The sequence below is a fragment of the Dicentrarchus labrax genome, unplaced genomic scaffold, assembly GCF_905237075.1.
Source record: "Dicentrarchus labrax unplaced genomic scaffold, dlabrax2021, whole genome shotgun sequence".
NCBI classification, from domain to species: Eukaryota; Metazoa; Chordata; class Actinopteri; family Moronidae; genus Dicentrarchus; species Dicentrarchus labrax.
Genome location: NW_026136702.1, coordinates 21,388,195 through 21,409,182, shown reverse-complemented (window position 1 = coordinate 21,409,182; position 20,988 = coordinate 21,388,195). Strand labels below are relative to the sequence as shown.

The window sequence follows — 20,988 nt, the reverse complement described above, 5'->3', positions numbered from 1 at the left end:
TTTTAGAAAATATTTTATATTGTAAACAGTTTTGCAGGCGATCTGTTTCTGGGTTTTAAAAAGGAATACGTCGATTTAATGCATAAAAAGTTGTATTTCCTGCTATTCTTCACATTTTAGTTTTCTGGTGGTGATAAACTAATAAAAAGCTAATTTCTTAATATAAAATATAATATTGATAGTGATGCATTTGAATATGATTTAATGACAGCCAAAAGCTTTGTGCTTTAAAATGATATCAGTGCACCACAACACACACTTATACACACACACTAAATAATTCACATCAAAATGTCCTGCACTAGGGTTGCAACTATTCAGTCATTTTCTTGACATTTTGACTTATTTTGTCCACAAGCTAAAGATATTCAGTTAGCTGTCATAGGGGACTGGGGAAACCCGAGAATATTCACATCTGAAAAGCTGAAATCAGAGAATTTGGATTTTTTTTCTAAATAAGTCAAAACAATTAATTGACTGTCAAAATAGTTGCCAATTGATTTAATGGTTGACAAGTAATAAATAAATGGTTGCTGCTCTATCTTGTAGCCTACTGTACAGCTTCCACCTGATTAGGTAAATAATGAATAATGCCAAAATTAGACTCTTGTAGCAGGAAGGTGATGTTTTTAAGTGTTCTGTTCTTTTAGGTGGGGCAGGACGATGTAAAAGAGAACAGGAGAACATGTCAGCCTTTTTAGAACATGGCTCCATATGGGACCAAAACCTCTATAAACAAATGAGAATACTTCCAGTACATACACTACACACATGCACATAAACGCATACATATACTTATACCGGTATACACAAAAGCACATTTTAAGTTTTCTCACCCACCACTTAAGGGCTTACTTTAACAATGTGGTCTGTGTGTCTGTGGGGACATTTAATCTGCATGTGACCATTATATTCAGAGGCAACTAATTTGCATTGGCTAATATGTTTAGCAGGAAATGCTTGGATTACACGTTTTTGTTTTACAGCACGGTGGGATGAAGTGTTGAAAGGTGTTAAGTAAATTGGACAAAATAGAAAACATTAAAACAATCTTCTCCTCTCTGTTTGTAAGGACATTTTCTGGTGTTCAACAATTTAATACAGAAGTATTGAGCTCTTAGTGATTTTGGTTCATCTTGTTCTGCACAACATTTCTTCAAATATTTGTTTTGGCATTTAGTTCTTTTCTTATCTTTGTGGGTTTCATCTAGCAGTGTAGTTGCAGATTGCAGCTCACTGGCTTCAACAACATTGTACGTTATATTGGCTCTTTATGTCAAAACCACAGACATATTCTTGGCAGCGTGGCCGTACACGTTTCTGTTTGCATATCAGCTCCACTTGCCGTTTACGTCTTGTGGTTTTTTTTTTTGTCTGTTTCATCGCTCTGTTCCTTCTGGTCCTGCATGTTGCAGATTTGGTACACGCATGATCCACTGTGATAAACTGCATCGTGTCACTGCACAGGGAGGGTATCTTAAGTTCAGCAGGGCACAGCCACACCTCATCTGTTGTGGTTTTTGAAGTTATCGTCATCATAGAGCCTGCAGACAGATCAGAAGTTGAAAAGCTCTTTGTTCAGATGTTTTTAACCTAAAACTGATAAGGTTTTTACCTTAACATGCTCAGCTCGTGTTAAAACGCAACATGTGCTCTTTGGGTCTGTGAAATATTTAAATGTAGTATGCAAACTCTCTTATTCTCCTTGTGAAACTCATGTAGTCTTTATGAGGCCTGCAGTGACTCCTACAGCTAACTGGCACTCTGTTAACACATCCTTGTTTTTATGGCCTGATGACAGAAAAATGGGCTTCCAGTTTCCTCTGAGGTCCTTGGAAATAAAATGTGACAACAGCAGAAATGTTAAAAATGTTTCTGTCTAGGGACTGATAATATATCTTACTGCTGCTATGCATGTTGTGTGAAAACACCATTCCAAATTTTCCCTTTAATTGAATGGTTTTACCTCTTCTCTTTAGCAGGTTTAAAGAGAACTAAGTGCACAAAACCTAAACCAGGGTGTTTACTTTGCTCAGCCTATTCGCTGACGCCCGGAGCAGGTCAGGATATCTTCATTGGGAAAATCTGAAACAACCTGATGTTCACCCCTTCTCAATGCTTCCAGTTAGGTGGCAGTGTCATCAAGATGACCACTACACTTTTGTTGTGCGGTGGCTTTTAGCAGCTAATCTACTGCTTCTACACCTGACACAGCTGCACAAATAAGTCACCAATATAAATTTGGGAGATTTTTCCACCTTTGCTATAATTAATATGTATTCATCATTGCTGCAGTGGGGATTGAAACAGAGCAAGCTGACTGTGTGATGTTATTTTTATGATACTTTTGTTATGTTCCTCCTCAGTATGAACATTGTTGCACACAACCTTACCAGACACGCTGTACAGACAGTAGAGGCTGAAAGAGTGTTAAAGTATGAGGGTGAGACAGAACCCAGATAGATCCAATAAATCCATAAATGTGATGTCCTAATATGGTTTGTTGTGCTGCTCTTTGGACTGAAAAAAAAAAAAAAAAAAAAAAAGAGACAGAAAAAAAAAAAAAATTCCTTTTCAGAAAATTCTTGGAAAATCACATAGAGCTCTGCTTGTTGACATGATTTGGGCATTCTGCATGCAGTGTTTGTAGACAGGATTTTGCTATAAAGTGACCCCAGAGACCAGACTTTGGGATTGCGGTTTGATAGTTGGAATAGATGTTTCTTTTTAATCTGGGGCCTTTTTATTGTTTTAGCCATAAACTGTTCTTTCAACCACAACTAAATTCACTTGAGGAAATAAAAATAATCATCTGCCTCCACATCTTTAAACAGTTGTCACCTCCAAGGTTTCTTTTTAAAGACAAATTGTCATTCATTAAAACCTATTACCCTCACATGGAGCATCTGCAAACCTCCATGTTTGGTGGTTGGACTCCAGACATGTAGCATCTTCTTCTGTTTGCTAAGTTCCGATCAAATTTGGTCAATCCAAATCAAAATGAACAAGCAAACACACGAAACTGGACTCAGCATTGCCACAAGTCACCTGAGTTAGGATCATATGTTTAAATATTATTTGTTTTATTTTGTTAATGGCCGATATTTCTGCTGAATAAAATGTATGAGAGCTGAAAGAAACAGAGAAATGATTTCCAAAGTAGTAAACACACTTAAATTCACGATGCATTTGAGTGTTATATTGGAACAGCTTAGCAAAGGGAGGTAAAAATTATTATTTTTATAGGGCTTGGACAATAATAATATAGAGGGATGTGGTAGAATTCATATTTCCGTACTGCCAGCAGGCTCATATATGTTTTATAAATGCATTACTTGGAATATACATTTTTTTTTAAATGTGGTATTTTTCAGAAATGTAGGCCTAATACTGAGCAAATATCTTGCGAAACTGTATCTTAATTTTTGGCAAACAGCGGCAGCGCAGTGACTCGGAGGCTACAGAATAACCTCATAGAGAACACAGCACTTCCCTGTGTTTATTCTGAAAAGCTTTTTGTCTTTTAACTTGTGGGTGAACCTCAGTGAAACTAAATGTGTGGCCGTGGACTGTCACACTTGGTGCTCGTTGTATCACATGAGGATTTATGATATTGGGTTCTAAACGCTGTGTTTTGCCAGCAGCACTTTGTACAATGTCGAACGGGAAAGACCCCGAACAGTGAGGGCAGTTATACAAGAATGATTGGTGCAGTATGATAGTGTGATTATCATAGTGGTGGAAGGTAACTAACTGCATTTACTAGGGCTGCCCTGTCGTTAGAGAAAGCCAGTAGTCACACATTTATCATACATCCAACTTCACTAAAACAAATACTCACAGACTTCTCGATACGATGGATGATGTATAACAGGTACATTAAAAGGTAAATTAACTTGTTACAAACTTCAAGTTCCTCTTCCTCTGTTTCATGCCTCTCATGTCCCTGCCTGAACCTACCGTGTCTTCATCCCCAGAGTCATAGTCCTGTTGTCCCCTGTCCCAGTGACAAGGTGTCATTTGTCTGAAGGTTTTAGTAGTCTGGTACCTTAGTTTTGGATAACATGTTGCAAAGTACGCATTATTGTTATTGTATTACATTTGTCTGTAATGCAAATCAATTATGTCGCTACTTTCATTACATAAGTTCTTCAGTTATCTGCATGGGAAAAAAATGTAACGTTCCTTTCATGCACGCAACAATCACCTGAGTGACTTCCTTGTTTTCGGCGTGGAGTATACAGCTTCCTTCAACTCCAACCATGAAGTCAGTTCAGCAAGTTGACAGATGTATGTGTGTGTGTGTGTGTGTGTGTGTGTGTGTGTGTGTGTGTGTGTGTGTGTGTGTGTGTGTGTGTGTGTGTGTGTGTGTGTGTGTGTGTGTGTGTGTGGGGGGGGGGTGTATGACTAATTGTCCAGTAAAGTAGGAAGGTATTTGTTGGACCTTTTCTTTGCGCTCCTTCTTCTTGTCTCAATCAAAATGATGGAGGGGATGGAGATGTTGAACCGTTTCCCTGCAGTACAGGTTTTCTGACAGACCATTGGAGAGACTCCTCATGACGCATAACCACTGCTTTTTCTGAGTAATGACCCCAACACTGCTTTTTACATAGAAAAACATATGATTATGGTGCAGTCCTAATAGTACTAATCTACCCAGTAGTGTACAAAGTGTCTATAATTACAACATTAAAATGCTCTTACATGTATTCACTAGAGTAACACAGAGTAACATGAAACTCTAACACTGTGAAAGGAGCCATTCTGCATAATGAGAGCGTTTACTTTTCATACATTACATTCATACATGTTGACACACTCTTGGACTTTCACATAGTAATGTTTTGAATGCAGGACTTACTATGTGTGTTTTCTGTACAGGAGCAGCTCAGAGCGGCGTAAGGAAAAGTCTCGGGATGCAGCTCGCTGCAGGCGCAGCAAAGAGACAGAGGTTTTCTACGACCTTGCTCACCAACTGCCTTTGCCTCACAGCGTCAGCTCTCACCTGGACAAGGCCTCCATCATGAGGCTCGCTATCAGCTTCCTGCGCACACGCAAGCTACTCGCCGCAGGTATGGACACTGTACCCCATGCACAATGACACATACAATCAAATGCATTGACATCTACAAATGGAAGAGGGCAAGTTCAGCAAGTTGACAAATTTGTGGTGTGTGTGTGTGTGTGTGTGTGTGTGTGTGTGTGTGTGTGTGTGTGTGTGTGTGTGTGTGTGTGTGTGTGTGTGTGTGTGTGTGTGTGTGTGTGTGTGGGTTATGACTAATTGTCCAGTAAAGTAGGAAGGTATTTGTTGGACCTTTTCTTTGCGCTCCTTCCTCTTGTCTCAATTAAAATTAGAAGTTGAGGAAGCTAAACAAAGAAACAGACCTATTGTTCTGGAATTCCTCCACTGCGTCTGTGTCTCGAAGTGAGATCAGAGAACAACAATATTAAACAACTGAAGCATCGTCAGTGGTAAAAAAAAAAAAAAAGACTTATTTTTCCTTAACAGAGTTATGAAACAGTCTGTGCCTTCAGGACAGAAGGTCATGAAGTGAGACACCCTCTGTCCTCGACATCTGAGTCCCATTAAAGTTCCTCATGGTTAATTAAAAGTCAGATCTCTTCCATATTTCATCATCATATGCACCTTTTAATATTTTTTTTTGATTATGTCATTAGGAGAAAAACTGAACATGGTGAATCACTTAAGCCATGTTTTTTATTAACCTGATCTGACATTTAAAATCCGGTTCTGTGGCATTGGACAATAATTGGCTGCTCAACAAGCCATTGTAATAATAACAAGCTGCCAGTGGAACAGGGAAGTGTTTTGATTAATACGAGACCTTAGCCTTATCTGTAAATCTTTACACTGCCAACTGCCATCTTATTCTACTCTTATTGGCCTACTTATTGTGTTTTTATTAATCGCTTTGCATTGTTTCCTGATGGATACAACAAACACTTTCTCAAACAACTGTGACCGCTACTTCCTATTTCTGTGTTATCAATCAGATAATGAATCAATCACTCTCAATAACTTTTTTTATTTATATAGCACCTTTAGTAAATGCAGCTCAAAGTGCTTTATAGTTAACAGTCAAGAATAATACACATATATTAGAATATTACATGTGAAAAAACCTTAAAAGCTTTATAAGAAATCATACTAGCCTGGTAAAAATGACAAATGCAAAGTGTATTAATGTACAAATGTAGTAAGACATGTATATAAATTCAGTTCTCCTGATTAGGCAATATAAAGTAGCTCTATACAATATACATTAATATCTTCTATAAAAAGTTTTGTGATTGTAAAAACAAGCAAGTTTACTTAACTGTCAATTGTGCTATGAGCAGTTTGCGTAATAGTTACGTTTTTCACATATATAAAGTTCCGTGTTGAAAACAAAAACCTAAAACCTAAAAAAACAAAACAAAATTCTTGCTTACCCCCAGTGGCATCTAGTTATGCAGATAGTTTCAGTTTCACATTCCAAGATTTTGAGATAATGACACAATGAACGTAAATGAAACTCAAAGCATTCAAAAATTACATTTAAAAAACGTTGTCCCTGTTACTCTGCAAACCTTGCGGTCAACAATAAGCCAGTCTTGTAATTTGGGTGGACCGACCCTCTAAATTCGACAATAAAACGGGCAAAATTCCTGGAAATTCTAGCACAGTTATCAGACCCGCTCTCGCAGATGAAGGAAACGTATAGGGGGAAGGTGGACAGAAGAGATGAGGAAGAAAAAGGAGGGGGGACGGAGGTGGGGAGGACATATTTGTGAATAGGAGAGGAAGGGGTGACTGATTCTATAAGTGGAGAGCAGGAGGAAAGAAGAAGGCATATGAGTGCATGACGGGGCGGAGTAGCAGTAATGAGGGTAGGAAAGCAGTGGGTAAGAGGGGAGGGGAGGAGAGGACAGGGAGATCCATGAGATGCAGCAGCAGATAGAGCGTTATCAGGCCGGTCTGATTGCTCCATGATGGAGGAGAGATTGCAGAGGAAGTAAGGAGCTCTGCCCATCGTGCGACTGGTGCTGGCATTACCCCTGCTAGCCATAACACCCGTCTGCCTTGGCGCCAAACATGCTTGCATGCTCACTCACTGACACACACACTCGTACACATACAAACATACTGTATATGCACCCAAAAGCACATATGCAAGCTTTCTTATGTAACAGGACTTCAGCTGGGAACAGTGATCTGCTGATTAGGAGGTTAAGCTGACTGGGATATATATATATATATTTATATGAGCACAAAGACGCAAAGGGAAGCATCTTCAGAAGTGGAAGAATACACCCCCTAGTGACTCAAGATTTTATCTTGTTTAGTTTAAAGGCATACTAAGTAGGATTTTCCTACCTGACGTCTGTATCTGCAGAGACACTACCCGGATTGCCTGGAGTTTCTTATTTTCAGAAGATTTCTAGGTGTCAACCTTTAGGCAGCGTGCAGGGTCTGAGGTCGGGACTATATAAAAAAAACGTGGCAAGCAGATCGCTGTCTCCATCTCTCTCCTCTGCTCTCTAGCGCTGGCACAGCACCAAAACTAAGTGTGTGTAGAGATAGGTCTATGCAAGACTATGAATGTATAAAGAGCTGCGGACTGTGTGTCTGTTTGACCGAGGCAAGGGATGAGATGCACACAGCAGACAGGCGCAGCGGACACCGCAGCTTCGGCACACAGTCAGGCAATGCACACCTTCTGCAGGATTGTGTGGACGTGTTTTAGAACATAACTGCCGTGAAACGATGAGAAGATACTGTTTTATGTATCATGGCTGCAGCGGCTACGAGTTCCAGTCGGACCTGTGGCCCTTTGCTGCGTGTCATCCCCTCTCATCCCACGTCAGTCTGTCCAAAAATACTGTTTCATTTCTCTTATTCACTGCTTTGTTCTTGGTAACCAAGCTCCCTCACTCCATTCACTGTCTACCTTGTTCTACAAGTTTGAATAGTAGGTTTACCAATACCAATATGTTTCTGTGACCTTAATCTGTTTAGTTCATTGTTAAAATTTAATGGATCTTAGGTTGTTTCATAACATTATTTTAGTGACATTGAAATCTTTCTTTTTTCTGTTTTTATGTCCTTTGAAATTAAACTCTCAGATAGAAAACATGAAATTTGAGTCTTCAGTAATTGTAGAGCAGATCAGAGCGTAGATGACGTTAACAGGGTTTCCTCTGACGGTTTTGTTATGTGTTACACACCCTAAAGTTTGTCTTTTCAAGTCTTGTGTTTGAAACTGTTGCGAGAGCAGGCACCGGAATAACTGTCGTTACAAAGAAAAAATAAACCCCACCATGAATCGGTGAAATAAAGCACATACTGTGAGAGTCTCATATGACCCCGCTGTCCTGTCACTGCATTCTGTCCAGTGCAACAGAACAAATGTCAAAAAGTGACAGAGGAAATGATTATCTGAACAGCAGCTGTCCCTGTCATCGTTTCTACACTCTATTATTTGAGAAACAAGGGCAGTTACGCAACCAAAGAACAACAGAGAGAAGAAAAAGTGCAACTCGGCCCAAACGACTGGTAATCGCAGCTTAGTATTTAGGCCAAAGGTGCTGCTGGTCTTTGGACTCGGCCTTGAGAGTCTCCCCAGCTCCCCGGGGCCCATGAGAAAGCTCTGGGCTCCCCCTGGGGTTAGCGCTATCTGGGCCCAGCTCCAAACTAAAGCCCAGAGCCTTGCCGGGAGCCTTGAGAACTGGCCTTTCTTATCTCAGGGAAAGGGAACTGCGAGAACCTCCACCCCCACTGGCTACTGGGCTTTGTTCAGCGTGAAGCCGCGGGCCGCACACACACACAACCTCTTGCGCTGGGCCCGGTTAGGCACTAGCTGTGTTTTTTGTTTTCATTAGATCAGAAATGAGAAATTGTGGACACACTGGAGTCTCTGTGTATAAATGTTTGGATACTGCGCTGTACATATTTTGAACATAATTGCATAATGTGCAAGTTATGTTCTAAAAGCGGGCAGCTATTATGAAAGCTTGTGTAGTTTTGGGTGGAATTTGTCAGGGCCGGGGATCAAGAGTGGCCTGAGATGCAGGAAGAAGCTGCACTGGTTTGTTTTGGCCCCGAGCCAATGCTTCAAGAAGGAAAACAAGCCTGATGTGCGCACACACACACACACTCACACACACACACACACAAAGAAATCACACACACACATTTACAATGATATCCATTTATAATCAGCACAAAATGAGAGAAACAATTTGTGTAACCCGCCTTGTTTTCTGTTTCTCCCTCCAGGCTGCAGCAGCAGCAGCAGCAGCAGTGATGGCAATGAGGACAGACAGATGGACAGCCTGTACCTGAAGTCTCTGGAGGGCTTCATCACCGTGGTAACATCAGACGGCGACATGATATTCCTGTCCGAGAACATCAACAAATTCATGGGGCTCACGCAGGTACACAGGCGTTAAAGGGCACCAGGAATAGAATAAAACACACGTGCAGACAGGCATTCATTTTGAACGTGATGAGTCATTTCACTTTTAATATCCACACTAGCAGAGTTGTTGAATTTGTTATTAGTACAGTGTGTAAAAACACTCACATTGTCACATGTTAATAATAATAAACCACAGTTAAAATCAATCAATAAAGACAAGAAATGCTGTTTTTTAGTCTATAATTATTTATTTTGTTTTAAATTGTAAAGCTTTCAAACAGTTTGAAATACTACCAACCCAAGGCTGTCAAACATTGCAAATAAAGCTTGTGTAATTAATGTACATAAAGTAATACATAAACTTAACGTTACTTAACTGAACTTAAATTGTCTACATTTGGTTTCACACTGGACACGAACAGCGACCTTCTGGGTTAAAGTCCTGTGATTGTTTAAGCCATCTACTCACCCTGCCACCTCCATATGTGGAGTGATGTCATTTGACTTAGATTGTGGGTGCATCTAGAAATGACAGAAAGTGGGGGTTAGAACGGGTGGGTTAAACATACTGAATATATAATGTCTGTGACGTCCTCACAGTTTTACCAGTTTTTTTCTTTTTTTCATTGAATTGATTTAGTTTGATTATGTCTTCAACAACACTATTATAACACTAAACCAACAGCATTATTATGATTATTGAAGCATAGAATAAGAAAAGAGAATAAAAGAAACTTGTCCCACGCAGATGTAATTACTGCAGACTCAATATACAAATACTACATTTAGTCAAATTTGAATTTCTTTCCTGTTTTCTGTAATGAAAAGTATTTCTTTCTGTTTTGTGGTATAAATATTTGTATATATTTTGCTATTTTAAGTGAAAAAAGCAAAGAGGAAAACCTTAACACAGACAGGGAGTCACAATCGGAGACATGGACGTTAACTGTCAGTCAGATGAGTCCGTTGTGTTTGTGTGAAATACCTCTCATGCCAGCAGTGTGTGTTCAGCCCAGACACTGAGGTTCAACTCTATACAAACTCAGCATTTTTTCGTTCTCTGGCACCGACGTGAAAAGCAAATCGTAGACGAGGTGAAGTTGACTGTAAATTGTGAAGCATGGGCTCTTCTTTTTTTGTTGATTTACTTCAGCGTCCACGCCGATGAGCTTCTGTTTGTTTAGTGTCGAAGCAATTTGGGTGTGTAGAGGTGACACACTTTCTGTTATTTGTTCGATCCGGTTGGCTGTCATTACTCACGCTCAAAGCCCAGTTCTTCTTCTGTTTATCACAAAACAAACCACTGTTGCTGCTGCCAGAAATTAAAAGCACAGCATGTCAGAGTGTTGAGACCAGATACTCTGACAGTGACAGCACAGATATGTATTTCTATACAAATGTTATGATATTATGTTTGTTTATTTTATCTTTCATATTTCACAAAGTTGTTTTTATTTTTTAGGTGGACCTCACTGGTCACAGCATCTTTGACTTCACCCATCCATGTGATCATGAGGAGATCAGGGAAAATCTCAGCCTGAAGACAGCTGGTCAGCACACACACCTTTTATCCACATATTCATTCTTGTTTTTACCTCATTATAACAATGTGTGTTGTGTCATGCAAGTTTTTAATGCCATGTGTCATTCTCACCCGCCCTCTTTATTCGACAACTACAGTAAATCTGTCTTATTCCTTCTAGAAGTGTAACTAGAGCAACAGTCATGGAGTAATCTAATCAGCAGGTCCCATAAAAGCATAAATGTGCTCGGCAATTCACATGACAATCTGCCCACATGTCTTGTGTGGCAAGTTAATATTTTGACCTGAGAGTTGTTGCTGTAGTATTATAGTAGTAAAACACAACAAGTTGATTCTGAAGTTTTGGCCATTCGTTTTTATAGTCATGGAACCGCCATTTTTATCAAGGGAACTTTGAAATGAGTAAGAAGTAAGTAAAATGAAGTATAAAAACATACAGAGAAGAAAAGAATATATCCAAATAAATATATACTTTAATTACAAGCAAGAGTGTGACAAAGGTGTAAGAACAAATCAGGGCAAATTTATAGCACAAATAAAGTGCCTTAGAAAAAATGAAGTATAAACAAATAAACAAATGTTGGCAACCTCACAACTAAAAAAAAAAAATCATCACAAGTGTTGAACTTTGAATGAAGGACAACTTTGTTGCAACATTCACACCATGTCGGTAGACTGAGAAGATTGGGAAGAACTCACAATTCCATCTTGTACATATTAAATAAATGGGAATATTGAATATTAGCTTTTTCTTATATTGTGACATAATTTTTGGTGTCAAACTCACATGCAGCGTATAGCTCCTTCTTAGTTAGCTGAATTGATTAATCAGATTCATTTTGGATTGGATGGCTCAGTTTTGCACAAAATATAGGCTACAATCTGTAATGTAATTCATATTAAACAGAAAAATCTTATTTTACGTACCTCCTTTTCAGAACTAGTTCAATAATGGTCAACCACAGATGGTCTAATGATGCTTAAAGCAACCTAAATATAACTGATAAAGCTTTAAACAACTATAATGTTTAATTTTATAACCCATGACTTGATAAACTATCTATTGAATTCAACTTACTTACAATTCTAATTGCTCTTTTCTGTATATATATAGTAGATTTATATTAGTTGTATATAGGTTGCCCCACACCTTTGCACAGTAACTAAAGTATGACAGAATAAGTGAGAAGTACAACATATACATTGCTTTGTTCAGACTTCATACGTTGTGTCAGAGTCCGCCCACAGACAGTTCAGATATGAAATTAATTCAAGGTAAACAAGGCAAAAACCCATACATGTGTGGCGTTATGTAATATTGTCTATCTCATGAACAAGTGTCCAGAACAAACAAGAGAACAGAAGGTCAGAGACCGTATAGAGAGGAACCTAAAGAGAGATACAGCAGGGGAGTGTGTGCAGGAGCTGGTGTTTATGTGTGCTGAGTGGAGGGAAGGACGATAAGAGCTATGAGCTTGAGGACGAGAGAGAGAGAGAGAGAGAGAGAGAGAGAGAGAGAGAGAGAGAGAGAGAGAGAGAGAGAGAGAGAGAGAGAGAGAGAGAGAGAGAGAGAGAGAGAGAGAGAGAGAGAGAGACTCGGCATTATCTGTTACAGATAGAGAGCATAGTGTGGTGTCCTCAGCAGAAAGTCACACACATACTGCTTTTCTTTTTTATGCCTAGACATTGAGGATTTTTACACAAAAGAATAATCATTAATACAACTGCATAACACGGGAAAATGTAACTGACTAAGGTTTAGGATAATTATCTCTCTCACACAGAAATACACACACACACACACACACACACACACACACACACACACACACACACACACACACAGGACACGGAATTGGGCCAAGTTGTTACATCACAAGGTCAGAGTTCAGCCCCGGAGATGCAGCCGCAGAGCTATGTGGTGAAGTGTGCCTTTTGTTAATCTGCACACTCACAAGTGTGTCTTTATCTTCATATAGTTATACTTAAACAAAACAAACATACACAGAAAGTGTGTGTGTTCATTTATGTTTGTGTGTGAAGTGTGTTCAAGGGAAACGGTCTACAAAATATTCAGTATTGTTTGACTTGTGTGTTTTGTGGCCACTGCTGATAAGAGGTATCAACCACAGCTTAGTGTGTGCGATTGTGTGTGCGTGCATCTGTGTGTGTGAGACCTCAGCGAGTCTAAACCTTGACCGTTTTCCCAGTGACACAAGGGAAAGGCAGATAAGAGGACGGTTACCTTTAACTTTTTTGTTCAGTTTGCCACTAAAAACAACAAAAGAATTGAATCGGAAATATAGTAATTACAGCTACAAGCAGCAAGTATGTGGCTGGGCTTCAGTTTAGTCATTTCATCATAAAGGGAAAAAAGAGAGCGCCCAGTTAGCTCAGCGGGTAGAGCTGGCGACCTATATACTGAGTCCGAGTCCTTGCTGCAGTGGCCCAGGGTTCGAATCCAAACTGCAGCCCCTTGCTGCATGTCATCCCCCCTCTCTTTGCCTGTCTTCAGCTGTCACTATCATAAAGCCCAATAAAAGCCCCAAAAAATTCTTAATCTAAAAAAAAAAATTAAAACTAAAGGGAAAAAGGTCAAATTAAACTCCTGATACTCACAAGTAAAATAGTCACGTGTTTTTATTGCTGTGGTTTCAAAGGACAAAAGCATCAAACTGAAAGTGAAACATGAGTTTTAAAGGCTTGTAGTGTTAAACGAACAAGACCAAAATCGAGAAGACTGACTATTTCTAAATCGTCATTCTCAGTGCCATAATGCCTTCCACCTGGTTGGATTCAGTTGTATTCTCCTTAAAATCAAAGTTTCTTGTAGATGCTTTAAGGATCTGAGCTACAATCTGTAACAGTGTAATTCATATTACATAATTAAGGACCAGTGTTAAGGATAAAGTGGCATCTTGAAGTTGCAAATTTCAATCGTTTTTCTATAGCTCAGCCTTCCAAGCGAACGGTGGCCATGAAACTTCAAAAGCTACAGCCAGTGTTTAATTTGACTGGAAACATGGCAGTTCAACATGGTGGCCTCCATGGAGGGGGACGCGCTCCCTCTGTCGATAAAAATGACTCATTCTAAGACAACGAAAATGCAACGATTGTTATTTTCAGGTGATTATACTAATGAAAACATACCTATCAATATTATATTCTATTTTTGCCAATAGATCCTCATAAATGTTACACACTGGACCTTTTAAGACCCGAAAAATTGTTCGATGTTGAGTGCAGTTCCCTTCACGAAACGAACAAGAACCTTGATAACACAAAAAAATCTGGTTTGCGTTTCTGTAAATTCATCACTCCATGTACTGTCAGAAGTCACATATAACACACATGCCTATTGTCCTGCAGGAGTAATATTGGTTGAATTTTCCCCCTGTGTCTGTATGTGTTTCAGGCAGTGGCTTCGGTAAAAAAGGTAAAGAGCTGAGCACTGAACGAGATTTCTTCATGAGGATGAAATGCACCGTGACCAACAGAGGACGCACCGTCAACCTCAAGTCAGCCAGCTGGAAGGTGAGAGAGAGCTGCTGCAGCTACAAGCCAACACATCTGCAACATCTGTGCATCTTATGTGTGCAGGTCTTGGTTATGAAAATAAAAGAAACACATCCCATACATTCCTATACAGTGATTACTTCTAGTTGGCTGTTCAGTAGATCATTGGTTTCCAACTATTTTGGCTTGTGATGCCTTAAAAATAAATTAATCAATTTGATCAATTTGCATCCAGACAGGTTGAATATCTGAAAATATTACGAACAGTTAGCCAAAGAGCAATTTGTCCTTGTCAGACTGATTTATTTGAAGAACGTAGAGGCCTGAGGAGATAAAATTATCCAGCAATTTACAAGAAAAGGCAATGATTACACAAAAGTCTGAAAAATAGGCTTTTTCTTGCATATTTATTTCTGATTTCCTATCTGGTTAACAATCACTCAACCCCTAAAATGTATTTAATGCACTTCCAAATTAAGTAAAAAACATAAAATGTATATTTATTGGACACAAATCTGGCTGTGCGAGAAGTAGCAAAGAACAAAAAATGTTCAAGTGTTAACATGTAAAGTCCTTTACTGAACAGGTAATTTCACAAAAATGACAAGACGTCAGGTCAATATCACCTGATAAAAACACAAAACACCAGCGTCACCTCCTATCCAGTGACCTCCAGCTTTATTGCTACACCGTGTAAGTTACATTTTTCCTCCTGCTGTTCCCTCCAGGTGCTGCATTGCACCGGACAACTGAAGATGTACAACAGCTGCCCTCAGCGAGGGCTGTGTGGCTTCAAAGAGCCTCCGCTAACATGCGCTGTCCTGATGTGCGAACCCATCCCACACCCGTCCAACATCGACACACCAATGGACAGCAAGACCTTCCTGAGCAGACACAGCATGGACATGAAGTTCACCTACTGTGATGAGAGGTAGACAGAAACACATTCCCAGTGGGATGCACGCAGCTTGAGGTTGGATTGCCTTTCAGATAGACAAACAGGAAAAAGGGCAGACATTTATGAGGAGAAATAGTGTGCTTATATCACCATCTCTGCTGCTTTATCATGAAGGCAGTAAGCTGGATTTATCTTGGAACTGAATTGTAGAATAAAGTCTGTCAGACAATGAGAAGAAAATGTTTTCTTTTACTTTTTGGATCTCTGGCAATGAGAAAACAAGTGTGATCAGTTTGATTTATTTCAGTAATAATGTCAAGGACTTAAGCCCAGTTCAGACCAAAGATATATGACGAGACAGCACAGTTTCAGAAAGTTGCAGAGAAAAATTTTAGTGGTGTGACCTGGTTGTCGACTCAAGCTGGTTGATGCCGTTGCGTGCAACTCAACTTGTCAAATATCCAGTGGCTGTTACGTAGGGCGTGTCACCTGTTTCAACAGCCAATCGGCCTTTTGCAAAGTCAGCCGGTTAAGTCAGTTACAGTCTGTCAGCTGGTTGAAATGTCAGAGTTTTGGACGGAGGAAAGAGAGGATGACCTCTTTGACACAAACCTTAAAATGTACCCATGCACACATGGACAATCAAATGCCCATCAGAAGTTAACAGAGCTTGAAATTATGTCTTGAAATTAGTTATTTTTCCTTATAAACAATGAAAATTTAATTTACAGCCATACGAAACAAAATTTGAAAAAAATAAATCACATTTTAGAGTCTGAAACCAGAGAATGTACTTGAAAAATGATTTAACAAAAAAAGAATTACTGTTCTTATTGAATCTTTAAAGAACCGCGGTAGAGTTCAGTAAAACAGCACCTTCACGTTGTAGACCGCTGCCAGTTAAAACACAGTACTAAAAGTACAAACTACACACACACACACACACACACACACACACACACACACACACACACACACACACACACACACACACACACCCAAGACTTTCTGACTGATTGCAGTGTGTTGACTGAAACAGTTTGACTTGGCAGGGACGTGAGTGGGAAATGTAAGCCAGAGATGAAACATTAATACTTTAATAAGATGCTGTCACGACATTGTCAGACTGTGGCAAGTGTTCCCAATCACAGATACTTGTGTTTAGACAAGCCTAAAAACACACACATTTCAGTATTTCAAAGCTGTCACTTACGCTGCCATCTGACATCCTGTCAGTCATGTCAATGGGACAGAGCGTGTGTGTGTGTGTGTGTGTGTGTGTGTGTGTGTGTGTGTCATGTTTGTGAAATGATTTGTCCCTTTGGACTTTAACTTCGTTACACGCACAGCGGTCATCTTTAAGCCAAAGAACCGGCTCGTTTGCACCTAAATATTTCTCTCCCACTGGCACGAGGAGGTATGACGAACACACACACACACACACACACACACACACACACACACACACACACACACACACACACACACACACACACACACACTGATTCGAGTTACACAAGCAAATGCTTGCAGACCTGTAATCTTATCAAGTTGCTCATGCAGGACAAAGGTTTCTTTTGGAGAAAAGTGAATGTGCATTTGTGTATTGCGTGCACATATCTGTGCGTGAGCGTGCTGCAAACAAGGACCCATTCTCTTTTTCGCCTTTTTGGTGCAGTTTAATAGCTGCCCAAATCTTCTCTCCAATTACGCAAATGAGTTTATTGTTGGTGGGTCGCCCTCCTGGCTCAGCAGGGACTTAGACTCATTAGGGAAGGGACAAAAAGTTTCTTTGGCTAATGTCAGGCAGAGTGAGAGGTTGAGTAGGGAAAGGAAAGACAAAGCAAGAGTCGGAGCAGGGAAGGAAGGAAAAAGGAAAGAAACTTCTCACTTAATGGAGAAAGAGTGAGCAGGACCAACTGCTGAATGAGTGGCAACATCCAGGAGAAGTCCAACCTTAAAGGCTTATACAACTTGTTTAAAACTCCTGAAAAGTCCAGTTGATTCATTGCATATGATTATTATCACTACTCATCTGGTTATATTTTCTATCTTCCATTTATCTAACCACTGCTTCCTTTGCCCCTGCCCTTAATTCACTTACTTCCTCAGCATCTCCTTTCACCACCTGTTTTCAACTGATTTTGTCCACTTTACTTTAAGATTTACCTCTCCTCTCTTTCATTTTCTCTGCCCTTCCTTGCTCCCTCCACGCTGAGGCCTGCATCTGTCCCTGTTATATAATCTGAGGAAGAGTCTCTGCACGACCAGTTCTCTCTCCCCCTCTCTCCCCTTCTCTCCCCAGTCACTCTCACAACAAATCCACACGACACATCATCATCCACACATTTAATCTTCCTCCTACTGTGATTTAGTAATTTCAAATCAATCTTCATGATACACATTTTGACAAAAATTCCAGGAATTCTAGTCTGGGAATTCGTATTTGTCAGAAAGACTGAGTGCTACAGCACATAAAAATGCTGCAATGGGACCAAAATACAGTAAAACCCACCAGAACCCTCTTTTTTAGTCTTTCCACAGTCTCTGCAATTTTCACAGTTTTTGACTGGAAGCTAAATTTGATTTAGTTTGATTGATTGATTGATTTATCAGTTAAAAGATGAAACATCCATTGCATAGTGTGTTAAATCTTAATTATCTTTGTAGGAAGTGAGAAAGGTCCTACCTAGTTTGTTTGCAATCACACGTTGAAATTTACAATAAAATAGATTTTCAAAGTTTTGTAGGTAAGTTGCACTACGGGTTAGTTTTGTATGTTACCAAGCCAACCCAAGCTCATACATAATAGTTGCATAACACTTACAAACAGCTTATTTATTCAAGATAGCACAGGATTGTCTACATTCATCGTCCCAGTTTATCCTCTCTGGTCTCCTTGCCCATAAAACCTTGTGTTTAGGGGGTCATTTCCTGTTGTTGGTTTGGTTCATGTTCTCACAGCAGTTTGTTGGGAAGAGACTACACCAAAGTAAGGGAGCGAATAAACCACTCTGAGTATGTTTGGTGTTAATTAAGTTGGTTTTTATCTTCTACTCTCAGAAAAATGCATGTAACTTAATGCACCTGAATGTTACGAGGTAATTGAATGCCTCTTTTTTCAGATTACTGTAATCCTGTAATTTATCCCTAAAACCTGTATATTCAGGTATTCACTGGGAAAGGAGAGCTGGAGAGAAACAAAAGGAAAAGGGGAGGTTTTTAAATGAGGTAATTCAAAGCCAGCAACAAAATCCTCATTAACAAAGTGAACTCGTGGTGAGAGCGACAGAGAGAGATTAGCTGTTCCCAGAAACACAGGGAGTTAGCAGAGACAGAGAATGTGAGCAATTCTTATTTTTGGAAGACTGCTCACCTCTCTTGTTTAATTTCCAAATCGTGTGTGAAGCCTTTTGAAGTGCAGAAGTTCAGGACAGAGTTCAGGGTTGCGTGCAAGAAGGAAATCACAGAAAAGTTCAAATTAATAGCATCAAATCCAGTGCATTATTAAATGTGTGTGTTATATGTGTGTGTTACAGGGTAACAGAGTTGATGGGTTACACTCCTGAGGATCTGCTGGGTCGCTCAGTCTACGACTTTTACCACGCCCTGGACTCAGACAGCGTCACCAAGAGCCACCACAACTGTAAGCACACACAACTTACATGGATACACACTCAAAGCAATTAAATAAATATGAATCCTTGCTGGTGAACATGAAGTTGTTCAAGGAGGTGAAATTTGATTACCAATAAATGTTAAGTCGTTCAGAGGACCAATCAGAGCTCTCTCATATTCATTATATGAACTTGTGGATTCATTCAAAGGACGAATCAGTAGATAAAATGTTGTGCTCCTAAATTGAACTCATTGTTCTAGATTCAGAATTACAGGACGTGGTCCGTAAGAGACATTTTACAGGACAAGCCAAAAGAGAAAACCTGTACCTACAGTAGCCGACATAACAACAGCCCATTTCATGAGCTTTTACATGGCCTTGCGCTCCTGATAGCTTTCATTTTTTTACATTGTCGTATTGGTTTCCAAATAGTCCATGTGTCAGTCAGATTAGCAAAAACATATTCTTCCGTTTTCACACAAAAGTCCCATTTCGCACTGAGCTGATAAGATTAGCAGGAAATTACAGGACGACCAGCGAGTTCTCAGAAGAACAGTAGGTAATTGTGGCTGAAAAATTACCAATATACGCTTCGGATGGGATTAAAATCACTTTTTGATATTAAAGTCATCTTACTTATAGAGACATAAGTCTGACTGCCTTTAGAAACATTGTGTTTATTAGCATAAACAATCCAATTATAAAGCCTGGTTATGCTAGTTGACTAATAACTTATGTGTTGTAGTTACGTTACAACATGTTAGCAACAGTTACAATCCTGTGATGGTGTTGATAATGTGAGCCTTATGTACTCTGGTGTTAAGTGCATGTTAATTTAAATATCGATTCCTTTTGAGAAGCAAAAGTCATAACAGAATGTTAATTAGGTATGAATATCAGTCTGAATTTAAGTTTTCTTTTCACTGTTTTTAATTCCTGTGTGGTAATACATTCATGTCTATTTGTGTGTGTGTGTGTGTGTGTGTGTGTGTGTGTGTGTGTGTGTGTGTGTGTGTGTGTGTGTGTGTGTGTGTGTGTGTGTGTGTGTGTGTGTGTGTGTGTGTGTGTGTGTGTGTGTGTGTGTGTGTGTGTGTGTGTGTGTGTGTGGAGAGTGTGTACAGAGCAGGAGCATGGTATTAAGATGTCTTGTCTTTATTAAATCAAGCATAGCCACTGATGGCCTTATGAGGTTTGCTCATCTGCTGCCACAAACACAGTGGACAGGAGACCAGGTGGCCTCTATTACATTCTAATGACACTGTGCGTGTGTGTAGGTGTGTGTGTGTGTTTGCTAACAAGGCTCTGAAGTGTCATGGCTTTTCTCTGCACTGACAGTACGGTATCATTAGAAGCTCTAAACAGCAGTGACAGTAAAAGAGGAAAAGTGGCAATTTAGTTCCTTAAAACCACCCCTGCGACATAATGGCACTATACGTCTGTGTGTACACTGTGCGCGTGTGTGTGTGTGTGTGTGTGTGTGTACATTGCAAAAAACATTGGTTTAATTTTTCTGTGAGAGAGCCAATATAATTCCCCTATTTTAGACTACTACTACTCTGATAAATCACTGTTTTTCCCCCATAAAAGTTTTCACTTAGCAGCAACAAACATATATATTTTATCGCAAACAGAACTTAAAAAGAATAAAATAAAGTAAAAAAAAAAACAACTTAATGAATTAATATTTTATTATATATTATCTTGTCTTTTAATAGACCCATCCCTCATGGGATTATTAAAAAACAGTAACTGACAACGTAGCTAACATTCTGGCATGTTAACCCGGCACCGTCTAACAGCATAACACCTAAACAACAACCGAGCATTGACATATACCTTCCACAAATAATACTACAAGAGATATCAAACAATAGAAATAGAATAAATGTATTAATCTTAAATCATGTATTTAAGACAAATATTTCAGATTTGTCCATAAAGCCTTATTTTTCATAAAACAAGAAATAACTCTCATGAGTGTTGTTATCTT

General features: G+C 39.4%; 1 protein-coding gene across 1 annotated transcript in view; it reads left to right on the top strand.

The window, feature by feature from the left end:
- Positions 1 to 20,988, top strand: part of epas1b (endothelial PAS domain protein 1b) — a 54,405-nt gene that overhangs the window by 21,106 nt on the left and 12,311 nt on the right. Inside the window, exons 2-7 of the mRNA XM_051380293.1 lie at positions 4,882 to 5,072; positions 9,281 to 9,438; positions 10,885 to 10,972; positions 14,381 to 14,499; positions 15,210 to 15,412; positions 18,919 to 19,025. Coding sequence (XP_051236253.1) covers positions 4,882 to 5,072; positions 9,281 to 9,438; positions 10,885 to 10,972; positions 14,381 to 14,499; positions 15,210 to 15,412; positions 18,919 to 19,025 — 866 coding nt within the window. The remainder of the gene's footprint in view (positions 1 to 4,881; positions 5,073 to 9,280; positions 9,439 to 10,884; positions 10,973 to 14,380; positions 14,500 to 15,209; positions 15,413 to 18,918; positions 19,026 to 20,988) is intronic.